Source organism: Thunnus maccoyii, chromosome 24 (assembly GCF_910596095.1).
Source record: "Thunnus maccoyii chromosome 24, fThuMac1.1, whole genome shotgun sequence".
Taxonomy (NCBI): Eukaryota; Metazoa; Chordata; class Actinopteri; order Scombriformes; family Scombridae; genus Thunnus; species Thunnus maccoyii.
In genome coordinates, this window is record NC_056556.1 from 17,218,358 (window position 1) to 17,232,119 (window position 13,762).

At 38.1% G+C, this 13,762-nt stretch overlaps 1 protein-coding gene across 3 annotated transcripts in view; it reads left to right on the forward strand.

Annotated features, from left to right (window-relative positions):
- The window catches only part of LOC121892172 (cilia- and flagella-associated protein 47-like), a 69,666-nt gene extending 62,427 nt beyond the window's left edge, over positions 1–7,239 (forward strand). For all 3 annotated transcript variants that reach the window (XM_042405046.1, XM_042405048.1, XM_042405047.1), the window contains exons 64-67: positions 649–808; positions 4,766–4,927; positions 5,919–6,087; positions 6,548–7,239. In XM_042405046.1, the coding sequence (XP_042260980.1) occupies positions 649–808; positions 4,766–4,927; positions 5,919–6,087; positions 6,548–6,739 (683 nt within the window). In that variant the 3' untranslated portion in view covers positions 6,740–7,239. The remainder of the gene's footprint in view (positions 1–648; positions 809–4,765; positions 4,928–5,918; positions 6,088–6,547) is intronic.
- Positions 7,240–13,762: the final 6,523 nt, after the last annotated feature.

Consider the following 13,762-nt stretch of genomic DNA (forward strand, 5'->3'; position numbering starts at 1 on the left):
CATTGCCAGTAATGCTGCGCTAGTAAAAGTGCAATACACTGTAAAATGCTGCTTATTAGTGCAACAGGTTAAGCAGCTAAATCACCTTATGAAAAGAATATTTTTTGGTGGTGGAGGATACAATGTGTGATTCCACGTTTGCATGCAGGCATAGAATATTCCGTCTGTCTTTCACATTATTGCTAAGTTTCTATTAGTTGACAGACATCGTAATCATTTTTACTCAAGCAATGTTGCTCCAAAGTGGAAAAAAGAATACTCACAGACAAAGTTGCTCAAATTATAACAGAGACCACACACAATGATTCTGAATCTGATTTCACATCTATCATCTAAAACTGCATTACTTTCTGTAGACCTTTGTAAAATTTTGATCAAGATTGAATAGTTATTCAAACCTAGAATGTCTGTAACAACAAACTGGAGTGTACTATTTCTATGACTAACCAAAAATCCTCAGTAAAGATCTTAAGTAGAGCAGAAGTATGCTTCAATAAAAGCAATGAAGCATGAAAATAAACAAAAATTGCAGACATTTTAATTTCCTAAAGTAGATGCTCTTATCCACTCAAGTACAACACCTGTGTTAGTTCTTGTAATGTTCCTTTCTACCTCATGCACCTGCTCAATCTGCTTACTTCCTGACAGTTTCCCAGGTGACAGTGGAAGACTTCCTTTGCAAAGTGCGTTCAGACATTAAAGCAGAGGACTGCTTTTCCGCCTCCATGGAGACAGGGAGGAGGAACCCTGAGACTGGCATCATAACACTTACCGTTAATCTCGTCTACACTCCCCTCAGGCCATGCAGGTTACAGTATAACACACACACACACACACATACCTATTTAAAAAACATGCCAAGCATAGACAAGTATGCAGGAAAAAGAAGTACATACTCAAACATATTCAGACAGTAAGATGAAAAATATGTGATTCAGTATCTTAAAAAACCACTCCACTGGTTGTGTTAGCAGTATAAACAGACAAACACTGTCCTCAAGAAAAAAACATTAAACACATAGAAAAGAAGAAACTGTACAGACACATTTTTAAGAGACACAAACCAACACCGGCACACACACCACAATAAAAAGGCAAAGAAACATTTAGAGAGCTGTAGACATACACAAACACTCATTACCACAGTGAACTAAACACACACACACTGTGTGAGCCGATTATTATACAGACACACAAATGCCTCAAAAGTTAAAAAAAAAAAAAAAAAAACTCAGAGAAACAAATATGTGCACCTCCTCTGTGAGGGGAAAAAAACAAGAGGATGCTGATAATAAGTCAAAAAAAACAAAACAAGCACATGCAGTGACAGCACATTCTCAGACATACACACACAGGTATAAAACACAGACTCCTTCTGCTGTGTAAAGTACAGATAACACACTTGCATTGAGCAGTTTGAGTAAACACTGCATTCATTTGTCTCTTGTCTTTCTCCCATCCACTCTCTCTCAGTCTCTCTCAGGTGGGTGTGGCCACTGCATTCATTTATTACTAACTGTCTACATGTGCTGAGTCTTAATATTTGTAGCTTAAGGTTGCTGTGCTCTCTCAGAGGTAAAGGGGAATGCCAGCTCATTAGTTGCCTGGTTTTAACAGTACTTGCCATGTTAAGTCAGAACCCCATAGACAATACATTCACTTTGTTAAAACCTATATATTCATTGAGAATAAGTATCTAATATTATTTTGACTATAGCTTTTTAGAGTTGAATTTTCACACATTCGATCCACACTTTATAGGGTTAAGTGTCCAGCTGTGGGTTACTTACTAATGAGCCCATTTCAGACAGAAAGGGTTAGAACACTGTAATAAACATATCACTTGATTGCAGTCATCTCTTATGCAAGAAGACACATGTGGTTTAATAAAGAAAGAAACATAGTGAATGACATTTGTACAACCACAATAATAATCAGACCAGCCAAAATGGACATGCCAAATGGAGAGATGAAATCATGAATATCCATCAAAATGCTTTACATATGACATGTGAGCAAATAGGAATTAAATGAGAGCCACAAGCTAATGTACTATCATTCTATGCATGTGCACTGTCAGACTTTATAAAATCAAAAGCAGAATTCTCTAATAAATGGTGAAACTGATGAGAAAATGTATTCAGGGATTTATGTGAGAAGAGGGATAGGGCAATTTAAAAAAGAGTGATAGTGATATATTGACCGAGATACATTTTTTAACTAAAGCACATGACATAAACATCTTTGATAAGGATCCCTCAAATTCTTATATCATGACCAAGATATGTCATGAGCGGGACATTTTTCAGTAGAAAAATAAAATAATCAGTGCTCTCTGGCCACAAACTAGTGTATGTAATGGAGTTTTTTGTTTCTAAATGACCTCAAACATATTTTTGACATTTCTTTTTATTTATCGGCTGATACTAATACCAATATATTTTCAATAAACTAATATCAGCCTGGCTGATTTATCAGTCTAGCTCTAGTCATTAATCAAAGGATGGATTTGCATTTTTTTAAGTCTGTCCTAAAACAATACTCACATGCCCAAACATTTTTTTGCCTTCTGTAATAATTTCTCCTGTCTAGACTGGAACACCAATTTTTAATAATTACTTCCTAACACTAATTTTAATGGAAGAGATGGGGGTCAAACACAAACAGTACTCATTTGTGCATTCTAAAGTTCAGCTGAAGTTAATATAGCAGTCATAGCAGTCTGAGTTAGACAAATCAAACAGTCTTTTTTTTTCCCCCTTGGGCTGTGTTTCCTTGATGAGCTGCAGTAGAGGGATGGTAACATAAAGAGATCATTTTGTACTAAAAAGACTCTAACTTTTGACTGTATCCACTTGAGTTGTATAACTCAGACTGCTGAAGCCTCAAATAAACTTCAGCTAAAGTTTGGAAAGTATTTTTGCACAGAACGAGGACTGTGGATTTCATCCCCCATCCCTTAAATTAGAAGCATGTTAAGAAGGAATTTCTTAATGGCCAGCATGGACAGAAGGAATGATTACAGCAAGCAAAAACTGTTTTGGTTCATGAATATTAAAATATGAAAACCCATCCTTTAAGGCTTCAACGTCAATAAACCACTGGTGTAGCCTGTGAGAACAGAAAACACATTGTTTCTTTCACATCATTAACTTTTAACTCAACGCAAATGTTATGTAAACTAGTGTTTACATAATGCACACCTACTGTATGTCTGAATGATAAAAAGCCATAATTTAAACAGACAGATGAAGCCAGCATTGTTACAAAGTCCATGTCTGAATGCAATTTGTAATCATTAACCTAATCATCTGAAATACTCAATAATGTAATCTGATCTAATCTCATTCAGTTTTGATTTGTATGGCATCACAGATCCATAGATTATCACTATGAAGACTTGTTGCTCATGTACAGATCATTTTTATATAACTGGTATTTGGTCTGGAGCCTTTTCTACACATCTTAATGAACTATTATCTCTAGAAGTTAAAATTCTTCTGGTCATTGTTGCTAATTGAAGCTCCTTCTTACTTGAAATAAATACTGTGAATACATCTGTTCTAAAATATCCGGTCTAATTTGTATGTAATGGTAATATACCGTATGATCTCTGTTATTACAGTAACACTGTTAAAAGTTACAATTTACCTATTTCCCACTGTCAACCATACTGCAAATTGCATGTGACATCCTGCTGAGTGAATAGTGCGTTCATTTATCAGCTCCCGTCTTCATCTGTGGAGTCCATTAATGAGGCGTGCCCTGGTAGAATCAATACCTCCGAGAGCTAATGACTTCTCCATGAGGAAATGACGGGGGGTGTGGTGCCGCTAATAGGCTTTTCCATTATCTACATGTTATTTCTCTGCAGTAGGTAGTAAGAGAAGGAGACCAAGTATCTATCCACTAGCTGAAAGTGGCAATATTAAAGACTGGTTTGGTGAATCATCAATTTTTCGAGAAATGTAGGAATGCTCAAATTACACTTTGCAAGATAAATTAAGAGTGGAGGAATGATTTGAAGTAAAGACACTGGTGCGAAGCAGACTTTAAATCAGAGGTATTCTTGGAGGGCCAACTGTATACAAGTTGCTTTTCCAGTTAAAGCCTACTGCAGCTCTTTTCACTGATTAGTTCCTGACACACTAATCAGTAAAAGCAGCAGGTGCACTCAACGCTTGAATTACAAAAATGGATACATTGAGCTGTTCATCCCATGTACAGTAGTCCTGCTCTAAGTGGTGTTTTATACTTGTCAAAGTGGCTGGTAACTCTCACTGCCAGTGACTGCAGAATTTATCCATTTTTGACTAGTGGTATTACCCACAACTAATACACCCACACAGACAAACACACAAGTATTGTATTTTCTGGTTTAAAATAGAATGCCAGAAAAATGTTTGCATCATAAATGGAAGTGTTTTTAATTTTTAATTTTTGATTTTGACTGCTTCTTTAGGTGCAATTTCTCTAGAATGTGAGCAGTGCCTTTTTGTAGCTCAAGTTATGAATAATGTTTTAACAATAAATACAATATAGAATCCTGTTGGATTGTTAATGGTTTTAAATAGTTTCACTCCATTCTTACTGTGCCAATCAGTACTAGTTGCTTATTTGTGTTTCAGAGTGAAGAATGTCTCAAGACCAGTAACTTAAAACACTTGTGTAGTGCTAAAACAGGTCAACTGAAGGTGTCACATGTAAACTGTGGATGCAGCCTGTGAAGCAATTAAATATATAGTGTGTGTGTGTGTGTGTTCAGGTGCTCAACGGTCCTTGTGGTGCAATATGTGTCCGGCCAGATATGGGAGTTTCCTATCACTCTCATTGCTATGGAGCCTCAGGTTGATGACATCATCATCACTGAAGCTACTGAGTTGGGCAAGACTTCAGCTGTGGGCTTCCGTCTGACCAGCACCACAAGGTGTGTTTGTGTGTGAATACTTGCCTCTGGTTTTTGCTTTGTTTCATTCACTTTCATTCCATCCATGTTTCCAAACAATTACATGCAAAATGCAATGTACTAACCTCCATCATGAAGTGTAGCCATATAGCCCTTTTTGAAAAAGTTCCAGGGACCAAAGGACCTGAACTAGGAATTAAAAGTCCCCTTTGTGCATTCCTGTTTGTGTTTCCAATACATTTGAAAAACCACAAAGATTACATAAATTAATGAAACAAACAACAAAGTAAGTTTTGTTTGTCTTGTTCACTCACTTTGTTCTCTAATCTCTGCTCTCTCAACCTCCTCTTCAACTCCTGCGCTCTTGTTTGCTTGTGCTCTCAGCTTGTTCACACACATAAACACTTTATCTCTCTTTTCTGACAAGTCAGGAAGCTGACATCATAACTTTGCTCATAATGTCAAATAAACGTTGCTAGAAATGTAATTAATCGTTGATGTTCAGCCCAATAGCCTGTAAAAGTCCCTTTTGCACATTCCTGTTTGCATTTCCATTGCATCTAAAGAACCATAAAGATTAAGCAAACAAGGCAGATGATGTATTAAAATAACACATTTGAAATGCAATTTTCTCACACAAGGAAACAACACAGTAAAGACAGCAAGGTTCAGCCCTGCAAACACTGCCCCAGTAGTTCCTGAATCAATGGAAAGATGCCAAGATCTATTTTAGAGGAATTTTAGATGCTAGTCTAAGACTAGCTAGTCTAGATCAAAATACAGGTAAAGTTCCTCTGTACTTCAAAGGGTGCTTGTTCCCCTGGAAAAATTCCTGCAGTGGAAACATCCCATTAGATACCAGAGTTCCTGGGCCCCTGGAAAAGTTGATGTGGTGGAAACTGGCTAATATTACCAAATATTTACATATCATTTGCTCATCTACTCACAGTGTGTGATTCTGGCAAGGTAAGGTCAGCCTTTGGCAAGAGTTAAATTTAAGTCTGGGTTCCAGGAGACCAGAGCTGTTCACAGCAGTGTTCCAAAAAGGCAGCAGCAGTGAGTTCACAGTGACTCCAGCCTCAGGGATGTTACCTCCTGCTGGTTCCAGTGGAGCCCTCATCACTGTGTCCTTCACACCCAACATTAACAGCAAGAGACACAGAGCAAGACTAACCATTCAGGTACTTCAATTATTTATTCCTTGATAATCTCACAGCTTTTTGGGTGGATGTGTGGTTTCTACTAGAGATCTCTTTTCTTCCCTTTTTGTTTTTTTTTTTAAACCATTTTTATGACTGCATCACTGGTCATAACATGATACCAGTAATGTTACAGTATTATTCCTTTCCCAGTTTCGAGTAGTGCCATTAATTACAATTTCAGTTTTACTATATAAAAACACAGTTTTTTCACTCCCGTTAAACGTTAAACAGACAACACATTATTTAGAATAAAATTCAACATCAGGAATATGTTTGATTAACTGCCAAATTAACCATAAGTGAGAGCATGAGCTCCAGCCACATCATGCAAGGAGCCAGGATACTGCTCAGAGTTAAAACCATGCATATGCAAAATTACATATTGATCCATGCACACATATATGAACCTACAGTCATCAAGGTTGCATGATTATTACAGGCAGCAGACATGCAGTGGATCTACGATGTGAGAGGGAAAACTCCTCATGACTTTCCACCCCCCTGTACCACATCCACCAATGGCACCTCTTCTGTGCACCGTCCAGCCAGTGAATGCCAGCAGAACTTTGTGACCCGGAACCTTCAGCTTCCTGCTTTGGCTAATTCGTCCCCTCTCAAAGTCCGCAGATAAAAACATCCTGACTCTCTCATACAGCTAAGGATCTTCATTTTTTATATTTGTTTAATTTTCTTTTTGCCTGTTTTGCTGTTTTAACAGCAAGGTCACCCTCAATGAAATATATATCCTTATATATAAACTGTTATTTGGACAGGCACATTGCCACATTGAGGGTGATGGGTTTTACCATTTGTCCTTTTTCCCTTGAAAACGGTTCATTAGTCTTGTTAGCATTTCTCATCAGCAGTTGTAATGAGCTATTTTTCTGCCAGTACAAAGCTGGTTTTTGCCTACCTTGTGGCAAGTGAAGGAAATTTAGCATAATGAAATGGAAATGATGCTCATTTTTAAAAACTTCTTTTGGCTTTTGACTTCATTTGAAATCCATGTTCATCACTGTTAATGTATCCATTGTAATTAACCTTGAAGGTAATGTCTTATTTTAACAACGAAAGTCATTATCATAAATAGCGTGTAGTGAAATTGACTGAAATAGTCCCTTTTGCATAGAATTGTAAAATCCCTCGTCTCTAGCTCTTCTCTTTTTCTCCTTGTCTTTCTTTATGATTGGTATAGATTTAATAAGTAAAATCGAAAAGGCATAATGGCGTTGCTAAATTCACTTCATCAGCGTACTTCATGAACAGTGTCCCTGAAGTTTTACACATTCAGCAGGTATCAGATGTATGATGAGCAATAAACGCTAGTAATGGTTATGATGTCCCTATTATGCCCCAGAGACCTCTTCAAGTAAAATGTTATCAACCTCGTTTTATTCCTCCTTTCCCTTATAATCTTCCGTTAGATACTATAGAGAGTTCAGTCATAAATTATATCCATCTCAAGCTGCTGGTCCCGGGATATTCCCACTACAGATTATATTACACTAACCAGGACAACCTTGAAATATAGTCTGCTTTCTGAAAACCTCAGAATCCAACATTTAATGAATTAAACCACATGAGCCTTATGAGGGTGTCCGGTGTGTGCAGTGTGTGGGCCTGAGTTCATGCAAATGTAGCCAACACATCACCCATGACTACACTGACTTCTTTATGTCATTGTGTCTGTAGTGTAGCTGCATTTTTGGCCAAGAATTTTTAATTTGTTGTGTATTATATACAACATTTCAATGCTTACCTTTTTGTGTGTCCACATACGGAGCTGTCCTATGGCTCACCTTGTGCCTGTGGAATTATTCACGAGGCAGTTACACTCAGTTATGCCTCCATTAAGCACCATCTGCAGCCTGCTGGGGCAAGAATGGAGAGAGAGAGAGGAAGCTACATAAAGAGGGAGAGAGGATGGGATGGGATGGGAGAGGATAGAGGAAGCAAGCAAAGATAATACAAAGATGGAGGGAGAAGAAAGAATAAAGGATGTAACTGAGGGAAAGCAAATGATAGGGATGGAGAAGTAGATGATGGAAGGAGCAAAGGAGGGAGGGAGAGTGAGAAAAGATGAGAGCAGCAGATAAGGTGAATAGTAAAACGCGAGTGTTAGGTCGAAGATGACGGGAGGACAGTCTCTGCATGTATTTTGCATATCGTCTATGAGAGAAATCAAGAGAGGGTGAGTGTGTGTCCGTTCCTGCAGAAGCCTGTACTCCTGCATTACAACATGCATCAATGAGCACGGGTACGTGTTTGTGCGGTTGTTGATTTCCGTCCATAGATTACCCGCGGAAATGAGCTCCCCTTTTCCCCTTCCTCAGTGGGTGCGTTGCCCCAGCAACAGATGAGCCAAGCCAACAGTAATTGGTGGAGGATCTGTTATGTTGCCGGCGGTAACAAGACATCACACTGAAATCATAATAATGAAATCATGATGACAAGTAGCCAAGTGCTGACACACCAGACCAAGCAAAACAAAGCAGATCTATTGATCTCTGCACAAAACAAGACACTCAAATTTGAACTTCCCTCTAGAAAACTTCCCTCTTAAACAGGTCTGCAGTGAAACAAGGACATTTCATTGACTTGTATTTAGTTGGTCTGTGCAGCATAGATAGACAGAATACCCAGGAGCTGCAAAGTAGAAATGATGGTGTATTTTAGTTTCCTGACAGTTGCAGTTTTTTTTTGTTTGTTTTTTTTTGCATTTTCTTTTTTATGAGTAGGTGTTATTTGTATAGACACATGCTTACAGCCTACTATGCAAATGGATTAGTGGGCTGTAAAAAAAACAAACTAGCAAGCAACTAATGTGGCTTTATCAAATACACAGTAGGTAACTCAACTGCATGAAATTAAACTCGTCAGCCCTAAAATCATTCAGTGCCTATAATAGTGCCCCAACTTATATTACGTATATATATGCAAGATTCTAAGGAATCCATGTTCTGTCATTGTCCAGTCCCCCTTTCAGCAACACTCCTTATTAACCTACAGTATGTATCCTTACAGGTGAAGGGAAAATGAGTTATCTCTGTAGCCTAGTCACTCAGCCTTGGAATACACCATTACCTATGTTTCTCAAAAATTATTGCCCCACTATCTGGCACTAACTGGCATGAATGTAACTTCTGGAAATTAACCTATCTGTGCTTTATCTGAAGCATTATAAGAGCGATTACAGTTGATTTATTACTGCAGAAATCGTTGGTTGTGACAGACCCAAATCATCACTGTTCCAAAGCTGAATTTTTCCTGTCTCTGTAAGGACTTTTTGCAGAGAGAGCACGTGTTTTGTCATGCATCCCGATGAAGCTCAGTCAAAAAAGTATTGCATTTTTGACAATGTTAACTTTTAATGAGCTCATTCCTCACCCACAGAATGTGCCTATGTCTCTAGCATCTTCTGCAGCTCCTAACAGGTTACAACACCTCTGGAGTGCTATTAAATACAAGCAGAGATTGGAGTCATTTCTGAAGATGAGAAAGTTGATTAGATACTTTTACTCCTAGTCCTAAAAGAAGGATCAAATTTGCAGTTAAGATTGATTTTCTGTTCTGAGATGCTTAATAAGTACAGACCCTGATAAAGTAACAAGAATGTTTTAAATAACTGAATGACTACTGCAAACACACCTAGAAAGTTGGGTCATATTTGGTCTCATGCTAATTATTATAAAAACATTTTTCAGCTTCAGCCTGCCTTTTTGCCTCTTTTTCACTGCAGTTTGTCTGTTCTGCAGTTTTTCTGACCTTTGTTCAGATAATAATGACCTCTTTGAAGGGTTAACTGTCTCTTTCTGCTTTGAAAACTCACACAGTGCTGTTCGTCAGATGTCTGTGACAGCTAACAAAGGCTGTTAATTGGGATTCAACCTTATATGACCCACCTTTGTAGCAGTGTTTAGTAACTGTGATTAAGGGCCTTCAGAGTTTGAATCATCTGAAGTGAGTTGTTAACATTATTTTTCAACCCACAGTATTATCGTATATTTGAGCTTGAAGTGATCTGACAACAGTAAGCAGAGGTGTCAGAGCCCCACAGTTTGATTGTCAGATGAAGAAAATTAACAATCTAAGAAAAAACTATTCTTCCAACAAAAATATTGTCTTTAAAGTCCAAGGTTTTTCCACTGGGTCCATCTTACAAAAGCTCAGGTAAAATGTAACATGAGCTCATCCAAAAAATACTGAATTTAACTAAAATCTGCACAACAGACTGACATGTCCTGATGTGCCCGAGGCAGGTTTGTTTAGTTTGTCTGTGACTTAAGAATTCTAGTTAAAAAAAAAAAAAAAAAAAGAGTGAGAATGAAAACATTTTAGATTTCAAACAAGTTTGATGCCTTTTGACAGGCGAGCCATATGGCACTGAATTAACTAATCCTTCTCGTTTCCCAGACATTCCTAAATGGATTATGTACTTGGCTGCTTAATACTATTTCATTTTCATTCTGTCACAGAGAGTCCCTTCCCCATACATCACTCACACAGGGATTCAATTAGCATGGCAGTAATTAAGCAGGAGCTGTTTCTCCCTGAAATGCACACAAATTATTTGACAGCCTGCCAGTAGAACGGAGAAATGTGTGTGTGTGTTTGACAGAGAGAGCGAGTTGGTGATGAAAGAATGTAAGGGGAAGATTTGTGTTTGATCAAATGTTGTCAGTTTGTCTGATATCATGGCCACTTGTCACTACTACCAACACATACAAAAACTCACATACACAGCTCTAGAATTTGCTTTAAACTCCAAAATATAACAACATTGCCACCGTTAGATTTCTGTAACTAGATGATTAGATATGCAATCAGCACAATAGTGTGTTTCATTTCATTTTGGAGTTAGTGCTTATGCAACCACAAAAAGAAAAAAAAAATCCTTCAAACTGCACTGTACAAATTAGCATGCATTTCCATAAAGTTGGAGAGATGTTAACAAAAAGAATGGTTATAATCAAAGCAACAGAGACCAAGATATTTTGAGTAAAGGTGGTCAAAAAAAGCTTGATCCTACGTTTCCCATAAGATAACTCAATATCATCCTTTCTGTCACTGCCTGGTAAATGCCCACATTATGTAGGTGTTGCATAGTATGCCATTTCTGTTCTAGTGGCATATGTAGATTCTGAATCGTAATGTATGTCACTGTTGCCATAAGCCATTCACTTCCATCATCCTAGTGGCAGATACTGCTTTTCATCAGCATTTACTAATTCTCATTGACATATGCCATTGCTGATTATGCTATGCCACTGCTGTGTGCAACTCACAAATGACTTATTACTTCTGTTGACAGATACAAATTTTCATTTGCATGTACCAGCAGTGTACCACTATTGTTTTAATGTCATGTTAAATCTCAGCAGCACGCCACTTTGACCAGTGTTATGATGCTGCTGTTTGATTGGCATATAATTGAAATGCTGATGCTGTGGTAACGGTATGCCTAATACATGGCATAGTGTTGCTGTACTACTGACAAATGCCACCTCTTATGAAGAATATATTAATAAAAATACATTCTGATGTCTTGCCCAAAGTCAGCTGAGATTGGCTCCAGCTCCCCTGCGACCCTCTAGAGCAGTGGTTCCCAATCTTTTTCCTTAAGGGACACTTCTCTACCATTGAGTAAACTGACTAAGTGACATATTTTATGGATATTTCATATTATATTCAATTCATAACAATAACAGCACAGTGCAACTGATAAACTGTACAATTAGCCCAAATAGTGAATGCAGTAACTGCAGGAAGAACAAGCGATTTGGATGAATTTGGAATTTGAGCAGATCATTTCCTGTGACTATTGCATCAGAGATGAGTTTTCCTGATATTTTTAGGAACTTTTTATGCAATTGTCTATTGTGTATTTTTAAATTTTTTATCCATATTTTATTTTATGGATATTTTTATCCATATTTAAAAGGCTTCTTTTCGACAAATTCAGCATTTTCTTCTCCATTGCTCTATTAGCTCTTTGGGTGTACCAATGCAGGACGAGGCTGTTTAGCAGAGAATGAAGGCTTATACTGTGAGATATTTTTGTTGATATCTTATTTAATAATCTAAACTTTTAAAATAACAATTTCATTTAGTTTCTTTGCAGAAATGAATAAAATGCTGAGATATACTGTATATTTTTTAAAAAGTTTTCTTACACCCCTTAAAATCAAGGAGACCTCACAACCCCATGTGAAGCTTTAGCGACCCCTAGTGGGGGTCGGGACCCCTAGGTTGGGAACCAGTGCTCTAGAGGATAAGTGGCAAAAAAAATGAATGAATGATTGAACATTCTGACGTAATGGCATACTGCTTGTGTCAATGCTCAAACTTTGCCCATGGTTATGCTCTCTATGATCATCGCACAGGGTCGATATGTAGCCATGGCTAGCCCTGTTAGCTCAACTACCAGAAAAGTCAGCTGCCTACAATCAGTAATTATAATATTCCAGTATAAGGTTATAGCATAAGATAGCAGATTTACACAATACCTGCCGGTGTTTAGTGGCAACTGTCAGTGGAACATAAGTGGCATGGCATAGTCAGCAGTGATATACACTATGTCGGTGGGGAGTGGTATGTGCCATTGGAATACAGTCACATACCATTTTGATGTTCCATGTGCCAGTTGAACAACAGTGACATGCTACAACTTGAAGTGGAGTACCACTAAGAATTGGCATGTGACACTAAAACAAGAGACAAACCATCAGTATTTTGTGGTGAACAGTGTTTTCCCGCACAACAGGCATACCGGTATGTCAGTAAGAATCAGTATATACTTATGGGAAGTGGACCAGCAATAACTTACCAATAACCAGCAGTGATATACCACTAAAAGGGGCACACAATCAGACACTTTTTGATCTCTATGTCACTCTAAAAATTTGTAGTCTTCAAGACCAAGCTGAGAAAACCCATGTGACGTCACTTGAGTAAACATTTAAAAGTAGATAAGATTTCTTTTTACATTTATTTAGCTCTCTAAGTCTCTCATTTCAGTTAACATTTCAAATTTCATCTACAACAGTTTTAACTCTACATCTAATCACAAGTGTTGTTTTTACATGCATGCTTGGTTTGCAGTTCAGTTGATGGATATTTCTACCCGAGGAGTAAATTGCTGTGAACTTGTCAATCAAATATCCACACACACAGATACAAAGACACCACACAGGGATGCACAACAATACACAGCCCATCCTGCAGCATTACAACAGAGGAGAATGGTCCGGTACCCTGGAGCACCCTCAGTCCCTCACCTGCTACTGTAGTTTGAGTGGCCAATCACACATCAGCCCTGTCTCCCACCGAAACAACTGCGTGGTCCTTTGAAGTGAAATCTAATTATTGCTGCGGCACTTCTCCGCGAACAGTGCATGCGTGTGTCTACATTTATGCCTCTGAGCATTAGTGTGTACGTGTGTGTGTGTGTGTGAAAGAGAGAGCGTACACCTATCAAAACTCCCCCTGGTGAACATGACAGAAGAGACGGGGAGAAAGAACAAGCTGCTCAACCCTGCTTTCATCTTCTCCCCCTTTCTACTGCCTGAAAACTCAGCTCTGACACATAAAAAATCATCACGTCTATGTGTGTGTGTGTGTAAGTGTGAGACATTGTTACATATTTCATGCTGCT